Source organism: Ranitomeya imitator, chromosome 8 (assembly GCF_032444005.1).
Source record: "Ranitomeya imitator isolate aRanImi1 chromosome 8, aRanImi1.pri, whole genome shotgun sequence".
Lineage (NCBI taxonomy): Eukaryota > Metazoa > Chordata > Amphibia > Anura > Dendrobatidae > Ranitomeya > Ranitomeya imitator.
Genome location: NC_091289.1, coordinates 24,277,738 through 24,300,819, shown reverse-complemented (window position 1 = coordinate 24,300,819; position 23,082 = coordinate 24,277,738). Strand labels below are relative to the sequence as shown.

The 23,082-nt window shown below is 45.0% G+C and overlaps 1 protein-coding gene across 1 annotated transcript in view; it reads right to left on the bottom strand.

Annotated features, from left to right (window-relative positions):
• Positions 1-23,082, bottom strand: part of ADAMTS9 (ADAM metallopeptidase with thrombospondin type 1 motif 9) — a 228,456-nt gene that overhangs the window by 138,770 nt on the left and 66,604 nt on the right. The window contains exons 7-12 of the mRNA XM_069736573.1: positions 18,278-18,318; positions 16,806-16,911; positions 15,187-15,330; positions 11,211-11,352; positions 9,143-9,250; positions 3,339-3,484 (exon numbers count right to left, since the gene is read on the bottom strand). Of these exons, the coding sequence (XP_069592674.1) occupies positions 3,339-3,484; positions 9,143-9,250; positions 11,211-11,352; positions 15,187-15,330; positions 16,806-16,911; positions 18,278-18,318 (687 nt within the window). The remainder of the gene's footprint in view (positions 1-3,338; positions 3,485-9,142; positions 9,251-11,210; positions 11,353-15,186; positions 15,331-16,805; positions 16,912-18,277; positions 18,319-23,082) is intronic.

Below are 23,082 nucleotides of genomic sequence, written 5' to 3'. Positions count from 1 at the left end.
GAATCTAACCTTCAGTACCCCTTCTCAGTCATGGCGGGGTAAACAGAGGAAACTGAGGAACCTCAGCGAGAGGCGGAGGCAGACAGCCATCCGGCACCCTGCCTGCCGGATTTGGGAGTCCAGGTGGATGACTTCCACAGCGAGCAAATGAAAGATCCTACCCTAACTCCGGCTAGGAAAAATGTAAAAATGATAGATGGGGTACCCATAGAACCTGACACTAGGCTAGCGTACACGTATGTGGTTCTTGAAAATGATTTGCTCTACCAGGTAGAGAAAAAAGGGGAAGACACAGTGCAACGGTTAGTGGTACCCAAACCTTATCGGCGGAAGGTACTGGATTTGGCCCACGGACATATAATGGGGGGACATCTGGGGGTACAGAAAACCACAGAAAGGATATTGCATTGTTTTGTGTGGCCTGGAATACATTGTGATGTGCGTAACTATTGTGAGTCCTGTCCAGAGTGCCAAATCGCGGCCCCTAAATCTCAGTTCCGTAGCCCTTTGGTACCCCTTCCTATCATCGGGGTCCCTTTTGAGAGAATTGGGATGGATTTGGTTGGGCCCCTTCCCCGATCCGCACGTGGGCACCAACATATCCTCGTCATCATGGACTATGCCACTCGTTACCCGGAAGCCGTCCCTTTGCGTAACATAGCTACCAAGACGATCGCCAAGGAATTGGTACAAGTGTTTAGTCGGGTGGGAATTCCAAAACAGATACTCACCGACCAGGGGACTCCCTTTATGTCGAGGGTAATGAAGGAGCTCTGCAGGCTCTTGCAAATAGACCCGTTGCGTACGTCTGTCTATCACCCTCAAACAGATGGCCTGGTTGAGCACTTCAACAAAACCTTAAAACAGATGCTCCGGAAGGCGATAGACAAAGATGGGAAGAACTGGGATTACTTGTTACCCTATTTGCTGTTTGCCATTAGGGAAGTTCCCCAGTCTTCCACAGGGTTTTCGCCTTTCGAACTGTTGTACGCCCGTCGTCCCCGGGGACTGCTGGACGTCGCAAAAGAAACCTGGGAAGGTCAAGTCACTCCCTTTAAAACGGTGATCGACCATGTAACACAAATGCAGGATCGTATTGCCGCTGTCATGCCCATTGTTAGGGACCATATGTTACAGGCCCAGGGAGCCCAGAGGCAAAGTTATGATAGAGGCGCTAAGGTCCGTACATTTGCACCCGGTGATAGGGTGTTGGTCCTAATCCCTACGGTGGATAGTAAATTCCTGGCGAAATGGCAGGGCCCATTTGAGGTCCGAGAAAGAGTTGGTGAAGTGAACTATAAAGTGTACCAGCCGGGTAAGAGAAAACCGGAACAGATTTATCATGTGAATCTGATAAAATCCTGGAAAGACCGCTCTGCCCTAACGGCGGATCTGCCCCGTCCGGTTTGTTCACCTACTGTACCAGAGGTGCAGGTTGCTGAGACTCTCTCAGAACGACAAAAATCTGAGGTTAAGCAATTTTTGTTACAGAACCGACAGTTTTTCTCCGAAAAACCTGGCCGGACTAAGTTGGTGAAACATGAGATTGTCACAGAGCCTGGCGTCACTGTTCATGTGAAGCCCTACCGGATTCCGGAAGCCCGCCGTGAAGCCGTCTCCCGGGAAGTGATGGCAATGTTGGACTTAGGAGTCATTGAGGAGTCACACAGCGCCTGGTCCAGTCCAATTGTGTTGATACCTAAACCGGATGGCTCCATCCGGTTTTGTAATGACTTTAGGAAACTGAATGCAGTTTCTAAATTTGATGCGTACCCTATGCCCCGGGTCGATGAGTTGATCGACCGGCTTGGTAAAGCCCGATACATTACGACCCTGGATTTAACAAAGGGGTACTGGCAGATTCCTCTGGCCGAGGCGGCCAGAGAGAAGACGGCATTTGCTACACCGGAAGGTCTGTTCCAGTATGTCTATATGCCGTTTGGACTTCACGGAGCTCCCGCAACTTTCCAGAAATTGATGGATCGAGTCTTGAGGCCTCACAGACAGTACGCTTCTGCCTACCTGGATGACATCGTAATTTACAGCATGGACTGGGAAACTCATCTCCAGAAGGTACAAGCGGTGATTGATGACCTGCGAGATGCAGGTTTAACGGCAAACCCCAAGAAATGCCACATCGGGCTTGAAGAAGCCCGATACTTGGGCTACGTGATTGGCCGAGGAGTGGTTAAACCCCAGATCGACAAAATACAGGCAATTCAGGGCTGGCCACAACCAGTGAACAAGAAACAAGTGCAGGCTTTCCTGGGGATTGCCGTATATTATCGCCGGTTCATACCCAATTTTGCAGCCATGGCTACTCCCTTGACGGATCTTACCAACGGGAAGGGTTCCGTCATGGTAAAATGGACCTCAGCTGCTGAAGAGGCCTTCCACAGCCTGAAACGGGCTTTGTGCTCTCAGCCCGTACTAGTGACTCCTGATTTCAGCAGCGAGTTTCTGGTACAAACTGATGCCTCTGATACTGGTGTCGGAGCTGTACTTTCCCAGGTGAGGGACGGAGTCGAACACCCGGTCCTCTATCTCAGTCGGAAACTGAATGTACATGAGCAGAGGTATGCGGTGGTTGAAAAAGAGTGCCTAGCCATTAAATGGGCTCTCGACTCCCTCAAGTATTACCTGGCTGGTAGGAAGTTTAGGCTGGTCACAGACCATGCCCCTCTCAAGTGGATGCACCTCCACAAGGACCGTAATAGTCGGGTAACCCGGTGGTTCCTTGCCCTGCAGACTTACTCTTTTACGGTGGAGCACCGACCTGGGGTGCAGATGGGGAACGCCGATGCCCTATCCCGAGTGCACTGTTTCAAAAGTGTTCTTGCTCGACCGTAGTGGTCTGAGCAAGGGGGGGGGGATATGTAAGACTCATGCTGGTGTGGTAGTTGGAGGCAGATATATCTCGCCCAGGTGTTTGTCCTATGTGAATTAGGCCACTCAGTATCTTCAGGGTGCTAATGGGTTAATGGTTGCAGGAATAAAAGATGACCAGCTGGGTGTTTCCAGTGTCTGCCTGGGGCACACAGAGTGCCTGCCTGTGTGACACAAACGTGAGTGAAGAGCTCTGCTCAAGATCTGTGTGATGTTAGCTGGGTGGGAGAAGCCCCCCCAGTTATTGAGATAGCAACGTATTTGTTTAGTTAGTGCCGGACAGGCTAGGATTTATTTTTATGTTTTGTTTTTTGTGTTGCTTTCACATTAATAAATCTGACCTGAGGTCAGCCTGCTCAGAAACCTGCTGTACGCCTCAGATTCAATGCACAAACCACGTGTCCTTTGACCCCAGCAAAGGCGATCCCAGAGTGTTTTGTCACAGTACTTACTCAGGTCTGTTGCATTCTCGAATGGCGGTTTTGATCCCACCACTACAAGATCTAGAACAAGCACCAAATGGTTTCCAAGGTCCCCAGGAACCATCGACAATTGAAGCATCGCGTTCTTTCGGGATACACAAGCCATATTTGCAATGCTGTTGGCAATGATAAACACAAGGTTAATATCAATGTCGCGCACAATCATCTTTGCACTAAATTATGATTTTAAGTATCTCTAGAGTTGGTGGAAATCGATTCACACATCCAAGCCTACCAACCATGACAAAGGCCAATGGCAGATGGAAAGGAACGGGTCAACCGCCTCATACCCGACAGCATCCGTGGCACGTTTTTTGATTAGTCAGTCTGGTTTAATGTCATTATGGTGCAAAGATCATATCAAACCAGGCCAGGTAATCAAAAGAAGAGGCACGGATTCTGTCTGGTAAGAGGTGGCTATCTTGCTCCCGTCTGACGTGGTCGATGGAATGGGATGTGAGATCAATTGGCACCACCTCTACTCATCACGTGAAATCTGTTTGCTATGACTGAACAGGACACGGTTTTCAGCTTCTCTGTAAAAAGAATGGTTTAATTTACCGGCACAACCACTGGGTGGTCACCTATAGACACATATTGCATAAACGACCTCCAATATATGTATTTTGGGCAAGTTGGTCTTCTCGAGCTCTTTATATTTGGATAGATCAAGCTCCGAGGAAACATAAGGAAGGACACAACGGTTATACTAAAGGGTCATCCAGTAATGGAGGCATCTCTTGAAAGGCTCCATATCAGATAGATTGCCTGTCTATATGTACTCTTGTTAGTAAGCTTAGAAAGCCATTAATTCCTAAACCAAGTCATTTCCTCCCTCGGTCCTACAGGGAGGTTTCCAATGAATTTCCATTTAAAGAGGACCTACCACCTCGCGCTCTTAGTTTATTCTCTCTGCTCTCCTGATTAATCCATTTTTTTTAATAAATATGCCAAATGTTTCCAGACATGTGGGCTTTTCATTTTGTGCTAATTTTTATGGTCTTTACCAAAGGGGAGTGGTTGCCGGGATTCCTAGGGGGACATAGCTTTAGGCTATTCTGCATAATTATCCTACGATCACCCACCTTCTTGGTAAAGATTAATAAAAATTAGAAATAACTAAAAAGACCTACAGAAAGCAAAAATCTGAATACTCTGGTGAGCAGTCGGAATAAAATAAGTGCAAAAAACAGAAACTTCTGACCTGGTGTCAGGTCCTCTTTGGTTTGGTCCTCACTTTGCTCATTGAAGACCATCAACCAATGCTTTCTGCTTCTAGGATTTCTAATGTCTTCTTTCGTAATTCCTCACTTTCAGGCGATTTCTGAATCAGCTGATAGAAAGCTCAACCAAGGTCACAGGAGGCTTCGGGGAAAATGCATTTAGTCTGGAGCCGAAATAATCTCATAGTATAATTTGGTATAGAGAAGACACCTGCAGACGACGAAAAACTAGAAGAACATTGCAGAAGGAAGGCCTGACCCCATCATTACATTTCTGAACGTCCCCACTAACAGACCCAAATTGTAATTAGAGACTGATCTCCTTACAGCATGAGATGACTATGTAAGCACCGGGGCATCCTAGGCCCCGTTATGCGTTCTATCACTAGGGTCTTTTCTGTGATCACTAGGAAGAAGAAGCTGGAGGCTCCATCAGTCGTATCGGTATATGGAAGCTTGAGCCAGAGCAATAGCTAAGGTAAGGACAAAAGGCAAGGCATTGAATATGCATGAGAGGATTATAGGTAATATACTCCTCTATCAGGGACGGACATATCATGGTGCCCAAGAGGTGAGGGGGCCACTTCGATCTCCAAAACTGGTGAAATTCTGCCTTACGATGAGCTGTTGGACTGCAAAGGACCCATTGACTGTTCATACACAGGGGTCCACTTCTGTACATGTCCACCTCAGCCCCCAATGATCGTGCTCTGGTCGAAAACAGGAACAGGAACAGGTACAGGAACACATGGGCTACTTGCACAGTGAACAAGTCTGTATGATCATGTTCACACACCACCAAGAAACCTGAAGACACAAAAGAGAATAGTAAAACCAAAAACACTCAGTTTGAAAAAATGTTGCAGTAATCCGCAAGTGCTAGTAAAAGATGTAAAAAAACAGGGTATTTGGTTGATACGTTTTTTGCAAAAAATGTATACTAAGCTGCTCTACCAAACTTCACGGTATACCCTTATCAGAGCAGTCCTAACTAATGTATGCAATCCCTATCTGATGTATTTAAAAACCTGATCATCTGTATATTACCTGTGTGAACAGGGTTCAGAGAGGAAAAATCCATGTGTGCATACAGGGTAGAACAGCTTTTGTGCAGATAGCCCAAGAGGAGTGGTGGAACTCCCCAGTCTTGTAGACACAAGAGAACAATTATGGAAACAGGAACACATGGGCTACTTGCACAGTGAACAAGTCTGTATGATCATGTTCTACCCTGTATGCACACATGGATTTTTCCTCTCTGAACCCTGTTCACACAGGTTATATACAGATGATCAGGTTTTTAAATACATCAGATAGGGATTGCATACATTAGTTAGGACTGCTCTGATAAGGGTATACCGTGAAGATTGGTAGAGCAGCTTAGTATACATTTTTTGTTCTACCCTGTATGCACACATGGATTTTTCCTCTCTGAACCCTGTTCACACAGGTTATATACAGATGATCAGGTTTTTAAATACATCAGATAGGGATTGCATACATTAGTTAGGACTGCTCTGATAAGGGTATACCGTGAAGATTGGTAGAGCAGCTTAGTATACATTTTTTGCAAAAAACGTATCAACCAAATACCCTGTTTTTTACATCTTTTACTAGCACTTGCGGATTACTGCAACATTTTTTCAAACTGAGTGTTTTTGGTTTTACTATTCTCTTTTGTGTCTTCAGGTTTCTTGGTGGTGTGTGAACATGATCATACAGACTTGTTCACTGTGCAAGTAGCCCATGTGTTCCTGTTTCCATAATTGTTCTCTTGTGTCTACAAGACTGGGGAGTTCCACCACTCCTCTTGGGCTATCTGCACAAAAGCTGTTCTACCCTGTATGCACACATGGATTTTTCCTCTCTGAACCCTGTTCACACAGGTTATATACAGATGATCAGGTTTTTAAATACATCAGATAGGGATTGCATACATTAGTTAGGACTGCTCTGATAAGGGTATACCGTGAAGATTGGTAGAGCAGCTTAGTATACATTTTTTGCAAAAAACGTATCAACCAAATACCCTGTTTTTTACATCTTTTACTAGCACTTGCGGATTACTGCAACATTTTTTCAAACTGAGTGTTTTTGGTTTTACTATTCTCTTTTGTGTCTTCTGGTCGAAAACATCAGATTAACTACTATGGGTCTCGGGAATTATGACATAAACATGGGAGATGTCTGATAGATGCAGATCCCACATTTCGGACTTCTGAAAATTTGCAGAGGAACATCCATAGAAGGGAGTGGAGAGAGACACACATGTGCACCCACTTCTCCATTACCAGGTGGGTCCCAGCTCCCAAGATAGGCGCGATCCCATGAATTTGCCGGCAAATTCTGTGGTTCCTTCCTGGGATATAAAATAAATGAGCAGGGGCTAAAGAAGAAGAGGAAAATTTTGGGGTGCATCGCAAGTGCTGCATTTTCTTTACCTATGACAACAGTCAATGTATGGGCCACTCTCTATGCCATTTCCAAAGGTAGACTGCAGGGGGCAGACTTTTCCTTGCATGATCACCTGGACCTGAGATGGTGTCCGAAGCAAAAAGACCCCACAGTTATCACAACCCAAGAAATACAGCTAATTCCCCACTACCCTAATTTCCAGCAATTGCGACCATGTTATGAAACTGATGAGGAAACATTATACCCGAGCAAATAAAGTGAAAGTTAAGAAAAATAGATTTTCTCAGGATTTAATAAAGATGAGAGAGTCAAGAATTTTTCTGCTTATGAAACTTCATCTCATTTGACCTTATTCTGTTTTTCCGACTTGAATTTTTCATAACCCCAGCCTCTAGCACCTGAGGGGTCAACTTCTAACAATGGCCGTAACTTAATCCTGTTTCACGAGGGACATAGATGGAATTTCTATTCCACCTGGAGAAAGAAAATTCCTTCCTTATCAACAAGTGCTTTTTTAGATTTCATACCAATAATTAGACGTTGGACGGGCTCTCTGCTCATGATCGCCCGATTGTGGCTGCCTCTGTGCGGAGAAGCCTGGACCAGATGGAGCTTTCTAGACTGATCCAGGGTAAATCCAGAGATAACTTTGCCGCTTATTTTATATTATTTTCCTATATTATCTCACTATTTTCTTGATGTCCACCTTCTAATCTGTGCTGAATAATTTCACGAGTATCTTTGTGGTAGTCGTGGTTTTTCTTGGCCTGATACAGAGCTCTAAATCCCCAGCAAAAAAAGTAGAATTAAATAGTAAAATTCTAGCTGCCTATGGCCACCACTTAGCTTAAAAAGGATTTTACCATGAGAGCCAGAGGTAAGATGACTGATGTAAAGGATGTCATTACATCCTGTTATCAGTCACTTGAGACCACTGATTGGCTGCAGGGGTCAGATGACTGATGAACAAGATGTCATTACAAAGGAAGTGATGACAGTTTAGGGTCACTCGAGCCCTGAGACCACTGATTGGCTGCAGTGGTGAGATGACTGATGAACAAGATGTCATTACAAAGGAAGTGATGACATCCTGTTTACCAGTCACTTGACCTCTGAGACCACTGATTGGCTGCAGTGGCAAAATGACTGATGAACAGAATGTGATTGCACAGGAAGTGATGACGTCTTGTTTATCAGTCACTTGACCTCTGAGACCACTGATTGGCTGCAGTGGTGAGATGACTGATGAACAAGATGTCATTACAAAGGAAGTGATGACATCCTGTTTACCAGTCACTTGACCTCTGAGACCACTGATTGGCTGCAGTGGTGAAATGACTAATGAACAGGATGTGATTGCACAGGAAGTGATGACATCCTGTTTATCAGTCACTTGACCTCTGAGACCACTGATTGGCTGCAGGGGTCAGATGACTGAAGAACAGGATGTGATTGCACAGGAAGTGATGACATCCTGTTTATCAGTCACTTGACCTCTGAGACCACTGATTGGCTGCAGTGGTCAGATGACTGAAGAACAGGATGTGATTGCACAGGAAGTGATGACATCTTGTTTATCAGTCACTTGACCTCTGAGACCACTGATTGGCTGCAGGCGTCAGATGACTGAAGAACAGGATGTGATTGCACAGGAAGTGATGACATCCTGTTTATCAGTCACCTGACCTTGCAATCAATCAACCACCTCATCGTGATTTATAGATTTTTTTTATTTAACATCTACATTATATCTTTCTCCCTTCTCAGTGCCGAATTTTGAGCAGACCTAGAAAGGAAGGCAATGACATTATTCTTGCCCACTTCAGCCCACGGTGAGGATTGCTGACGTGAGCCCTCCATCACAGTCTCCATTTCTACTCTTATCTATTTCACAGCAGAACAGCAGGGACGCTTCACCACAATGAGTCTCCGAGATGGTTCCCTGGGTCTGCGATTGGGGAGCAGCGAAGTGGAACTGTGGGAAAATCGACATGGGAATTCACAGACTCTTTGTGCGGGATTTTTACTGCTTCCTGTATGACATCAGCATCTCCATGATGGCTCTTTCATGGGCCCGGCATATAGAAGACCACGTACAAAGACCACTTATTCCAATAATAATGTAAAAGTGTTCACCTTTCCGGGCTGACATTCCGTCCCATCCGCCCATGGGGTGTGCTGAGTGCGGCAGCCCTTGTGAGGCCCCTCCATGTTAATGCACCACAGTCTCCGACATTGCATCTGCTACATGGGGACAAGCGAGAACGCACAGTCAATTCCCAGGCGGTTTAATGTATAACATGGAAATCTATCTATTCAGCCAAAATTGCCTACACTGCACTTTAATAAAACGCTTTCTCACAGCTCGGCTTCATTATTCAGAGAAAGGGACCCACTTTGTACGGCTTTAATGACCCTCGTTCTGCCCTCAAACAACCTATTTAAATATGGAACAAAGTTTACATTCACGAAGGGAAATGCTGGAAACCTGGGAAATACACACGAATAGCGGCGGCTACGTAACCGGCACATTACTGCAATGGAGAAGGAAATAATCCCATGTACCAAAGTATGCAAAATATATCATTTATATAATAAGAATATTGATAGCTACTGAAAGAGATGCCTGTAAGCAAACTCTGGGGGAAAGAAACATGGCCGACGTGTAAATCAGGCCTCGGACTACGGTTTTATACAGGATTCGGGCTGTGTGCACCATAGACCTCAATGGGTCTTTACTATATTTTCCTGTCTGGTTTCATAGGATAAAAAATGTTCATGCCGTGCTCCAAAGGATGGAGTATTAGACAGGTGTAAACGAGCGTATTATCGGTCCGACAAAACATTGGATCGCTTCCAGTTGGTCTATGGGGCTGTGCACATGTCCGATTTTTTAGTGGGATAAGAAAAGAAAAAAAATCGCAGTATGTCCTAGTTTGAACCAATGTTGGTATCACAAGTCAATGAGTCTGTGGAAAACATCGGACTGCACTCGCATGACATCTGAGTGCAGTCTGATTTCCGACACAATGAAGAAGATGGAGAAATGTTGTTCTCCATCTTCTCCACATCCGAGAAAATCAGATTACACTATGCTCACACTGATCAGAGTTTCATCAGTTTCATTTGCACATCTCTCCGATTCTCTCTGCACGAACCTTACGGAGATAGTCTAAAAGCAGTAAGAAGTCACCATTCAGTGCCACACCCCAAGTGTGAGGGCCAAGGGTTACATAGGACAAGACAGTAGGATTTCTGTGAGACACTGTGCAGTTTGTGCACATGTCTACAAGTAGGGAGGTAAATATAGGGGGATCTAGAGAGGTAAGTATAGGGGGTCTAGGGAGGTAAGTATAGGGGAGCTAGGGAGGTAAGTATAGGAGATCAAGGGAGAGAAGTATAGGGGGTCTAGGGAGATAAGTATAGGGGATCAAGGGAGAGAAGTATAGGGGACCTAGGGAGGTAAGTATACGGGATCTAGGGAGGTAAGTATAGGGGATCTAGGGAGATAAGTATAGGGGGTCTAAGGAGGTAAGTATAGGGGTCTAGGGAGGTAAGTATAGGGGATCTAGGGATGTAAGTATAGGGGATCTAGGGAGGTAAGTATAGGGGAGCTAGGGAGGTAAGTATAGGGGGTCTAGGGAGGTAAGTATAGGGGAGCTAGGGAGGTAAGTATAGGGGAGCTAGGGAGGTAAGTATAGGAGAGCTAGGGAGGCAAGTATAGGAGATCCAGAGAGGTAAGTATAGGGGGTCTAAGGAGGTAAGTATATGGGATCTAGGGAGGTAAGTATAGGGGGTCTAGGGAGATAAGTATAGGGGGTCTAAGGAGGTAAGTATAGGGGGTCTAGGGAGGTAAGTATACGGGATCTAGGGAGGTAAGTATAGGGGGTCTAGGGAGGAAAGTATAGGGGGTCTAAGGAGGTAAGTATAGGGGGTCTAGGGAGGTAAGTATAGGGGACCTAGGGAGGTAAGTATAGGGGGTCTAGGGAGGCAAGTATAGGGGATCTAGGGAAGCAGTGAATCCTAGGATGAACCACATCCTGAAGAGACCGGTACTATCAATGGTACATAATAGAGTTGGATGTCCTGTTAAATATGAGACCCAGGGACTTAATGGTGGCTGCAGATATGGAGAACCCCATAAGATATACCATAACAACTCAGCTATCCAAAATGTATACACTCAAAATATAAAAGTACTAACCATGTAAGGGCACACTTGTGATCCAGGCCCAAATATCAACTCACATTGCTTATTGACATTGTATATGACACCCGGCAGCTGCTGAGGCATGGAATATGATCTTGATATAGGTTCATCAAGCAAACATTCACCATATCCTGTACTGGAAGGGAATAACACAGAATCAGCAGTGGATAAACGTCCATCCATTACATCTGATGCAATTTCATACTGCACACAAAGTATTTCTTGACTTGATGGATTCGTTATTGTCAAACTATACAATATTCTGGCAGTTTGCAGACTACTGAAGATGTCTGTATGGCAGGTCTAGAGGAGCCATCATAAACTGACAATTACACAGGTAGGGCCGAAGGGAGATCCAAGGATGAGAGAAACGCTAGGGACTTCGGGGCGGCAGGAATTCTCCGTAACGATTGCTCTACAATTTACAGTTCTGCTACTACCGATCTAGTAGATGTCAGACTAAAACTGTTCTCTCCAAAGAGGGGCTTAAGCTTTACTTCCGGGCCAACCATTTTTTATTCACTAGAAAACACCTTTATTCAGAAGAGGCGGAATCCCACAACAAAGGTAAAGTTGGTCCCTCAATTTTGCTGCTAAGTTTCGCCAAGGAGAAGAAAAGGAGTTCATTTTTGTTTTGCCTTCAATGACTCTTGGCCAAATTCAGCACCACTGAAATCCTGCGCAGGAGCTCATCACCCACGGATTGTGTAGAAACAACACCAACACCCTATGACCCTTGGCAAGAAGCATACAAATTAACACACAAAAAAGGCTAATTTCTATTTTTGGTAGATTTATATACCAATATCATACTGAAAATACCAGAACTTTTGAGGTAAGAAGAGGCTGCTCACACTGTTGTCCACCCTATTTATCTGATCTAATACTGGAAAGAACAGTGGTGAGGAGGTAAGAAGAGGCTGCTCACATCACTGTCCACCCTGTCTAATCTAATACTGGAGATACCAGGGATGCTGAGGTAAGAAGAGGCTGCTCACACAGCGGTCCACCCTGTCTAATCTAATACTGGAGATACCAGGGGTGTTAATGTAAGACGAGGCTGCTCACACTGCTGTCCACCCTGTCTAATCTAAAACTGGAGATACCAGGGGTGTTAATGTAAGAAGAGGCTGCTCACACAGCGGTCCACCCTGTCTAATCTAATACTGGAGATACCAGGGGTGCTGACGTAAGAAGAGGCTGCTCACACAGCGGTCCACCCTGTCTAATCTAATACTAGAGAGATCCGGGGTGCTGAGGCAAGAAGAGGCTGCTCACACTGCTGTCCACCGTGTATGCCTGATCTAATACTGGAGAAACTGGGGGCGGTGAGGTCAGAAAAGGCTGCTCACACTGCTTAATGTCCACCTGTTGTTTCTAAATGCTGAGTATATGCTATATCCTGCAGATAGAATCATAAGATGTTAGAGTTGGAATGGACCTCCAGGGTCATCGTGTCCAACTCCTTGCTCAATGTAGGATTCACTAAACCATCTCAGACAGATGTCTGTCCAGTATATAGATGACCTATACTATATACCATAAAGCCATTTCCAGGTCACAGCAGCGTAGTTTCCTACTGCACATGCTCATAGCACCTGTAAACGATGGAGGCCATTTTAAAATACCATGTTATTGATTGGCACATTAAAGATATTTAGGAATTTATTTAGAAAGACATTTTCTTTCTTTCTTGTTCTTACTTGCATCCAAATGGAGCAGCTTGGTAGCATTAAATCTCAATCATATTATAAGCAAAGCACACACTGTGTCATTGTGATTAACAAACGCGATTTGGGCAAAGCATTGAATTTTCCAGATTTTTTGCAGAGGCAGCCTTGTGGTTTCCTCTCCTTATCCAGGTATCCCCCTCACACTGTCATACCAGGTCAAAATGTCCAATTAGAAAATCCAAAGCCAGCATGAGACCACCGGTTGCTTTGGTTACCCCGTTCCTATGGCCGAGGAATGCTCAGCAAGGGTTGCCGGCAGACGAAGATTACTCCTTTTTTTATTACAGCATTCAGGGTCTGTAATAATTTATTAGCCCGTCTTCATGCACCATGCTAAGAGACTTTGTGGGAGTCCACGTTAGATTGCGAGACATCGGTGCCACTCAACTGTAGTCCCTCCAAGTGTTAGCAGAGACGAATAAATGGGCACTATTAAAACAATGTACCAGCGAGAAAATAGCAGGTTTTGACATCAGAACAATCTGGCACAAGATATAGCGCAGGTTCTTAAATCAGTTTTGATGTACTGTGTATACCTAGCTGACAGGAATTTGAGGGTTATCCATGCATGAAGGGAAAATACGGCAAAAATGCCAGTAACTTTGATACGACAAAATACTTTGCAATATGCACAAACAAAGGTTTCAGTTATTTCCATGCCTTTGACAGGATATTTGAAGTGCCTTTAAGCCTCGCGAAGGGGACACATTTCTTTTAAGCTCCTCAAGGTGACACAAGTTTTAACAATGCTTTCCCGGTGGAACCTCGGAAAGAAAGATGCTTCAAAGCTTTCAGCTTTTTATTCGTAAAATGATGGTTATTTCTATTCCGAAAAGGTTTCATTATCATACGAAGTGGGCAGGAAAATACAGTAAAAAATATTGTCAGTTTTGGGGAATAGACACAAGAAGAGGGTACAATACAAAGGGAGTTGTTGGATAAGTGATTTTTTTGTCATCATCACTCAATCCCTAGAAGATGATCTCCAAGTCTTTCTGCAAAATGGAAACCCTCACACCGGAACCCAGCAACCTTTTGGATCTCCTTGTCCCTTTCTTACAGAGTTGCAGATAGGCTCTTCTTTGCTTGGCGAAAAGATCCAGTTTGCTGCCCTAGCTCTGGAAAAGGAAAAATGGAATGTAGATCGTCACCAGAACCAATCAGTCAAAGCCTTGACCCGTAGGGTTTCTGGTACTCCTCTGTTCTCCTACCCACTCCCTCACTCAACCTTTTAATCAGCCATTTTCCCTCCATAAATAAGATGATGCCCAGACCTCAAGGGTGAATATCAAACTTATAGATACCTGCTGGGCAGACTTGGTAAACTTTACCTTACTAATCAAGATCAAATGTCATCCCCCACTCGATATTCCTGAAGCCTTCCTTTTCTTTTTCCCCTCTTTCCTTGTTTTGAACTGCACTTGACCTCAAGAATAGGTGAAATTAATGGACAGGAGTGCTCAACTATACCTTTTTGTCTATGAACAGCTTTTTTCTGACATCGAAAAGGGGCACGTAGAAAGTCCACCTCCATTCTCTAAGAAGAACCAACTACAGCCGAAGGGGCAGAGCATGCAGGTGAGTGCTTCTGCCCTTTTGAGTGGTTGCAGTAGGGTTTGGACAAAGGCGCTCCAGGTATCTAGACTGTGAGGGAGACGTCACTAGTGAGGTGACCCACACTTTTTGATAAACAGTAGTTCAACATGATAGCCCTACTGTCCCATGACATTACCATCCCAGATAAAGGCAATCAATCACCAATTACTTAATCTTGGAGCCATTATTTCTGCATGGATTGATAAGAAGGCTTTAGCATACAAAGGTAAGCAAGGTGACATCTGGGGCACTGTATCTTTTAGGGTATATAGACTCAAGCTAAGGTTGGTACTTTTATAAGGGCTATCTAGGACCGAAGGGATCGGCTGCAGCTGACTATTGACACTACATCTACAATTTGCTCTGTCGGCATAAATGTCAAGCATTGGTGAGACCCAGCTGTCATCGTACTTTGGTTGGAGAGTACCTAGACCTGAAAACTTGACCTGTCTAACTTTTGAGAAGTCTTTACAAAATTATAAAAAGGAGTACACTTTTTATTATTTTGGTCATTGGTAAAAAAAATGCTTTAATGAAGACAAAATTCGAAATGACTGGGACATATTCTTAGAAAACTTCCCAAATGTGTATGCAGCTTCTCTCTACAAACATATTTGGTTTGGAGATAACGTGCCACTTACTCTAGGAACTGTGTGATGTACTTCCTGCTACATTTGGACCACATCCAAGGGTTGGTGTAAAAGTTGAGAGTTGGAGCCATGACGTGTTGTTGCTTGCCTCCCTCTTCTTTACACTTATTACTGTCATCGTGCGGCATATTGAATCTAAGGAAACATGGAGATGAGTCAGTCACCAGTATGCAAGACATTGAGTAGGCATCTCAGCTCAACCAGTGCCCCAATTACAATAACATAATTGTCACATCTCTTTTACTAATGCAGATGCCATCATTCAAAGGCTGCTTATGCCATGTGGTCTTTTTCGGAAAAAGAAGTGAAAGTTACTATTATTAGTGCAGGGCAGAGCAGCAATGAGAACACTATGTCTGCCACTATTATGGGGGCACTTTAACAGACAGTGATAAGGTGGAACAGTAGCCGTTTATGGTAGGAAGGTAAACAGCTATCAGAGTTTTGTAACCTTAATTTTCCAATTTTTTTCTCAAGAACAGCACCATTATGCACATTAGGGAAGGAGGGGGAGTGGAAGGATGGATAGAAGTGGAAGAGAGGGAGAAAAGAAAGGAAGGAGCAAACAAGGAAGGATGGCAGAGGAAGAAGGATAAAGGAAGGTAGTAAATCAGGAAGAGTGAGTAAGGGAGGAAGGAAGAGGAAGGGAGGAAGGAATTTAAAGGATGGAGGGATGGATGGAGTATGGGAGGAGGGGAGGGAGAACGTGAGGAATGAAAGAAGAAAGAAGAAGGAATGAAGATAGGATGGAAGTGGGGGAGGGAGGAAGGAAGGAAGAAAGAGGAAGGAGGAAGCAAGAAGGAAGGTAGAAGAAAAGGAAGGCAGGAGGAAAGAGGAGAAAAGGGAAGGAGCTATGAGCAAAGGAGGAAAGGAAAGAAGGGAGGAAGAGAGGGATGGAGGTAGGTAAGGAAGTAGGGAGAGAAGGAGGAAGGAAGGAAAAAAGGAAGGGAAAGAAGGGGAAGGAAAGGAAGGGATGGGAAGGGAAAGGAAGGGAAGGAAGGAAGGAAGGGAAAGGAAGGGGAGGGATGTAGGAAGGAAAGAAAGAAATAGATTTGACATACATAGATCATAATTGTAAACTTTCCTGGAAGGAAAGATTGTCAAATCTACCGGGTGCATGATTTGATGTGGGTGTGTGAGAGATGTGGGCAGGGCCAATAATTGAACCTTGACTATGGTAGAAAAATGATGTCAGCCTTTACACACTGCAAACATCCAATAAGAGATAGATTGAATTGATTGATTATACATAGATAATGAAATCGATAAACAGACGGACAGATTATGAGATAAACAGATGGATAGATGGATGCTATGAGTGTTTGCACGCAACGATTTTTCGAAATTATACGAACTCTTCCTTTACAACATTGATTACGGTCTAACACCGGGTCATTCATTCCTTGCTGGAGGCTGAAAACAATTCCTGTTTATACGCAGCTATCAAAACAATTTGGTCTTGACATCTGATTAATTTAATTTATGGCAGCATATATTTAGAATTTATACACAGCTACTGCTGACTGTGAAAAATCGTAGCGTGTGAGCCCATTGTAAGGTTAATACAGAATGGTTTATTTCAAAGGCAAATGTATTTACATGAAACGTACACGTGTCCTAGCTCATGTGCTATCGTAAATGCCGTGCTGAGGCCGTTGTCTTCACTAATGGAGCAACTCCTGTATGGATCGCACACCGTGCCGAGCTCAGCCAGACCTGCCAATAACAGATAGATCGGACAAATTATCTCTTTATAGGATCATTATTAAGTTGTATCACATAACATAGTTACTGCTAATTTGCATAGTCATAAAATCCCACATAACCAATGGATAATTAAAAAAATATGGACTTTTCCAGATAGGAGATTTGTTGGATTAAAGGAATGATGGGACATATTGGATTTCAATATGCCCAGTCTTTTCATCTTGCAGGAGATGAGCTGCTACCGCAATGATCTGCCATTGACTCAAGCTAAGTGACAAATGCTTGCACGTTTCGCCATTACCATCACATATGATGTATGACCGTCTCACTTTGCACATCCAAATGGGTGCTATCTGCACCAGGTGCAATGATGGAGTGCTATCTTGGTGTGAGTTTTACTTCGGTCCATCCAGAAAACAAAATGGCCCCAGTCATCATGTGCAATTCTTAGTACTTGTCTCCATCAGATGTCAAAAATTGAAGTAACAACCCCTATTACTATTATTTTTTTTTAAATATTTTTTAAGGCTACTTTCACACTGGCGGTTTTTTTAAATACGTCGCAATGCGTCGTTTAGGGGAAAAAACGCATCCTGCAAAGTTGTTTGCAGGATGCGTTTTTGCCCCATAGAGTTACATTACCGACGCATTGCGACGTTTGCGCCGTGTTGTGGCGGACCGCCGGGAGCAAAAAACGTTAAATGTAACGTTTTTTGCAGCCGACGGACCGCTTTTTCCGACCGCGCATGCGCGGATGGAACTCCTCCCCTGCCTCCCCACACCTCACAATGGGGCAGTGGATGCGATGAAAATCTGCATCCGCCGCACCCGTTGTGCGGCGCAAACAACGCTAGCGTCGGTAACCTCGGCCCGACGCACTGCAACGGGCCGAGCCCGACGCTAGTGTGAAAGTAGCCTAATGTGGGTCCTGCACCCTTCCCATGGAAAAGGGGTGATCGCTATATCATCTCATGGGGTGACCAGGTGAGGAAGGCTAAAAACTGCATGAGTTCACAGGTCTGGTACAAAAAGCTTCTTTTTTTAGTCACCTCAGGCTTTTCGGCCTATGTCTGAATGCAGCCTCTGCACCTCCCATAGTTACACCCCTGAACTACCTGTAGTATGATTAGGGAACTAGATCGATATCCTAATTTAGATCCCCTTCCCCTAACACCATTTTTAGATCTACTCGGTCTATAGCAACCAATCAGAAGGCAGCTTTCATTTTGTAAACAGCTCGTGTAAAACGAAAGCTGCTCTGTGATAGGTTGCTATGGGCAACAGCTTTACTTTAGTAAGGCTCTTTTTTTTCTTTTTTTTTAAATAAATCTGCCCCCATTGTGTTTCATAAAATGAATGAAATATTATATCTTACCTAATGTATCACATTTCTCCTGGGCTCTACATATATCCTGTCTGAAAGTAAATGAAAAATCGATTCAACAGAGACAAATATTAGACACTTTTAAGGGAGATTTTTAAAACTGGGGGGGAAGGAAGAAAGAGGAGTCTTTACCCATAGGAACCAATTAGGTTGCTACAGGCAGCTGCTCCAATTTTCCTCTGCAGAACTGTATATATAAATAAAATATATAAACATTATACTATATAAATATATAAAATATATACATATATAAACTGTATCTTATAAATATATATATATATATATATATAATTTATATTACATAAATATATATATATATATAAACTATATATAAAAACTATATTATATAAATATATATATATATATATACAAATTCTATTATATAAATATATAAAAACTATGTTATATAAATATATAAAATATATATAAAAATTAAACTATATTACACACACACATATGTATATATATATATATATACACACACACACATGTATATATTGTAGGGATTTCACTCACTCAGCTGCGACGGCTGACACTCAGGAGACGTGTTCCTTTAAAGTTCACTGCGTTTATTGCTTCATAAACCATGTGGCAAACAACAGAAAACAAAATAGCCTTTGGTTCAGGTAAAGGAAAACAAGTGTCCAGTTCATCCGGCTCAGTCCTGAAGCCGTAACACACTCAGGAGGGTTTCACCTCCACACATACCTCCCTGTGTTAAGCATTAGGCTTTCTTTTATATGTCTAACCACACCCAGAACCCATCACATGACCAGACATGTGGTTGTGACATCACCACAGGTCCTGAAACACATATAGGTAGCCATGGTTACATCACAGCAACAAGCTATCTATAAGACACATATCTCCCATCGATTAGACACCCTTTAGCCACGCTACATACCTCCCCCCTCTGCCTAAAGCCGTGGGGCATGGCACTTTCTCCCACTAGACAAGGGATTCTTGACAGGGCATCAGCATTACCGTGCAACTTTCCGGCCCTATGTTCCACATGGAAACAGAAGTCCTGCAGGGCTAAGAACCAACGGGTGACCCTAGCATTTCTACCCTTCGTTTCCCTCATCCACCTAAGTGGGGCATGGTCGGATATCAGTCTAAATTTACGTCCCAGCAAATAGTACTGTAATGTGTCGACTGCCCATTTTATGGCCAAGCACTCCTTTTCAACGACTGAGTAGTTCTTTTCAGACGAGGACAGCTTCCTACTCAGATAGAGAACAGGATGCTCCTCTCCATGTAGTTCTTGGGAAAGGACTGCTCCCACCCCAACATCTGAGGCATCTGTCTGAAGAATAAACTCTTTCTTGAAGTTTGGGGCCATCAGAACGGGTTGCTTACATAAAGCCTCTTTCATTTCTTGGAAGGCTGAATCTGTTTCTTCGGACCACTTAACCATTACTGGTTTTGTCCCTTTTAGCAGGTCAGTCAGAGGCGCAGCCATCGTGGCGAAGTTTGGGATGAACCTCCTGTAATATCCCACGATTCCCAGGAAGGCTTTAACTTGCTTCTTGGAAACTGGTTTTGGCCATGTTTGAATTGCCTCCACTTTACTGACTTGGGGTTTTATTTCTCCATGACCCACTATGTATCCAAGGTACTTAGCTTCTTCTTTACCTAATGCACACTTCTTCGGGTTTATTGTAAATCCGGCCTCTCTTATAGCATCAAACACCGCTTGGACTTTCTCCAGATGACTCTCCCAGTCCGGGCTAAAGATGACGATATCATCTAGGTACGCAGCAGCGTATGCCTTGTGGGGTGCAAGGACTCTATCCATAGCCCTTTGGAAGGTGGCCGGAGCTCCCTGTAGGCCAAATGGCATCCGGACATACTGGAAGCATCCCTCTGGTGTAGAAAACGCCGTCTTCTCCTTGGCTTCCTGTGCCATGGGGATCTGCCAATACCCCTTCGTCAAATCCAAGGTGGTTATGTACCTGGCGGGCCCAAGCCTTTCGATGAGCTCATCAACTCGGGGCATGGGATATGCGTCGAACTTGGAGACCTCATTCAACTTCCTATAGTCGTTGCAAAATCTCCACTCCCCATCAGGTTTTGGGACCAGGACAATTGGGCTCGACCAACCGCTCTTGGATTCCTCAATGACTCCAAGCTTCAACATACGCTCCACTTCCTTGGAGACTATTTCTCGACGGGCCTCAGGAATTCTATAGGGCTTCACGTTCACGCGCACATGGGGCTCTGTCAGGACCTCATGCTCTATGACCTTCGTGTACCCAGGCAACTCGGAAAACAGGTCCCTGTTTTTCTGGAGTAACTCCCGGCATTGCTGTTTCTGGGACTCCGATAGCGTCTCCGCTATAGTAACCGCTCCAACCTCATCTTCTGGGTTGCTTAACAACGATGGAGTTACTGTCGGCTCTCTATCTTGCCACGGCTTGATAAGGTTGACATGGTATACTTGGAATGGTTTCCGTCTTCCTGGTTGGTGAATTTTATAGTTTACTTCACCAAGTTTCTCGACAACCTCATATGGCCCTTGCCATTTGGCCAAGAACTTGCTTTCCACTGTCGGAACTAACAAAAGAACTCGGTCTCCCGGATTGAATTGCCTCACTCTTGCAGACCGGTTGTAGACCCTGGCCTGAGCTTCTTGTGCTTGGAGAAGGTGTTCTTTCACGATAGGCATCACCTTTGCAATCCTCTGCTGCATCAGGGCCACATGCTCAATGACGCTTCTGTGGGGCGTGACTTCGGCTTCCCAGGTTTCCTTGGCTATATCCAGGAGTCCTCGTGGATGTCGGCCATACAGAAGCTCAAACGGTGAGAAACCTGTGGAGGCCTGTGGAACTTCACGAATGGAAAACATCAAATAGGGTAAGAGACAATCCCAGTCTCTACCGTCTTTCTCTATAGCTTTTCTCAGCATGCTCTTCAGTGTCTTGTTAAATCTCTCAACAAGGCCATCTGACTGGGGATGGTACACCGAGGTCCTCAACTGGGAGATTTTCAGGGCTTTGCATAGTTCCCTCATCACCTTGCTCATGAAAGGTGTCCCCTGGTCAGTCAGGATCTCCTTCGGCAGACCTGTCCGGGAAAAGACATGGACCAACTCGCGAGCTATACTCTTTGAAGAAGAATTTCTCAAGGGAATTGCCTCAGGATAGCGTGTGGCGTAGTCCAGGATGACTAATATATACTGATGGCCCCGGGCTGATTTAACTAAGGGACCGACCAAGTCCATGGCAATTCTCTCGAATGGCACCTCAATAATGGGCAGTGGCACAAGGGGGTTCCGGAAATGAGGAGTGGGAGCAGTTAGCTGACATGTAGGGCAGGACCTGCAATAGTTCACTATTTCCCGGTGGCACCCAGGCCAATAGAACCTCTGCACAACCCGTTCCTGAGTTTTTTCCACCCTTAGGTGTCCACCCAAGATGTGTGAATGGGCCATGTCCAACACCTTCCGTCTATATGGACCCGGCACTACCAACTGCTCTACCAACTCCTCCCTTATTTTCGTGACCCGGTACAACAACTCCCTGCTCATTAGAAAATGGGGAAATCTTGTGTCTGCCCCCAGCTCCTGTACCACCCCGTCAATAACTGTGACATTATTAAAGGCTTCCCTCAGAGTGGGGTCCCTATGTTGGGCAGTCCCAAAATTTTCACCGGATACCTCTAACTCCAGAATGTCAGATGCAGGGGACACTTCCTCCTCATCTCCAGCCAGGACACAAAAAGGAAATCTGTCTGACTCTGGGTGTGGCACCACCCTTCCCGGGTTCACTGGTTCCCTACTCTTGCTAGGGAGCTCAGAACCTTTCCCCCACAAATCCCAAAACAAACAGAAATCCCGGCCAATAATTATAGGGTGCAACAAGTCCTGAACGACGCCGACTATGTGGGACTCCGTGCCACATGTCGTTTCAATGTTCACACTGGCCACAGGGTAGTCCTTTGCATCACCATGTATGCACCGCACTCCGACCTTCTTTCCCGGGAGCAGGTGGAGAGGAAAAGTGGCCCTCACCAGGGTCACTAGGCTCCCCGAGTCTAACAGTGCCGTTACTGCTTGACCGTTCACCTTCACGGGACATGCTTGAGGTCCCTCGTTGGGCGGAGAGTTCACACTGCAAGCTGGATACGCATAGTATGAACAACGGCGTCCCATGCTGCAGTCCATCTGCTCAGTGGTTTGGGAACAACGGACAGCTATATGTCCTGGCTTGTGGCACCTCCAACAAATAATATCACCCGTGGGGACCTTGGGCACCACCTCCCCCGCCCTTTGTGACCTTGGACGCACCACCCCTTTTTGGGACTCAGCTGCCTTCTGGGATCCCCCGTACGGCATGGGCTGCCTCCCGAAGGAGCCTTCCAACCCTTGGTACCTCTCAACCAGTCCGATCAGCTCGTCGGCATTCTGAGGATCACCCTGGGCAACCCAAGACTGTATAGGCCTCGGGAGGGAATGGACAAACCGATCCATCATCACCCGTTCTACCATCTGTGCAGGCGCAGAGGACTCTGGCTGCAGCCATTTCTGGACCAGGTGCAACAGATCAAACATTTGGGAACGAGGTGGTTTGTCCCGGTGATAGCCCCAGGAGTGAACTCGCTGTGCCCTGACAGTCAGTGTCACCCCCAAACGTGCGAGAATCTCGGCTTTCAATTTGTGATACTCTTTGGCATCCTGCAAGGTCAAATCATAGTACGCCTTCTGGGGTTCTCCCGTCAGGTATGGCGCAAGTACCTCTGCCCACTGCTCTGGCGGAAGTTTTTCCCTCTCAGCGACCCTCTCAAACACCGTCAGG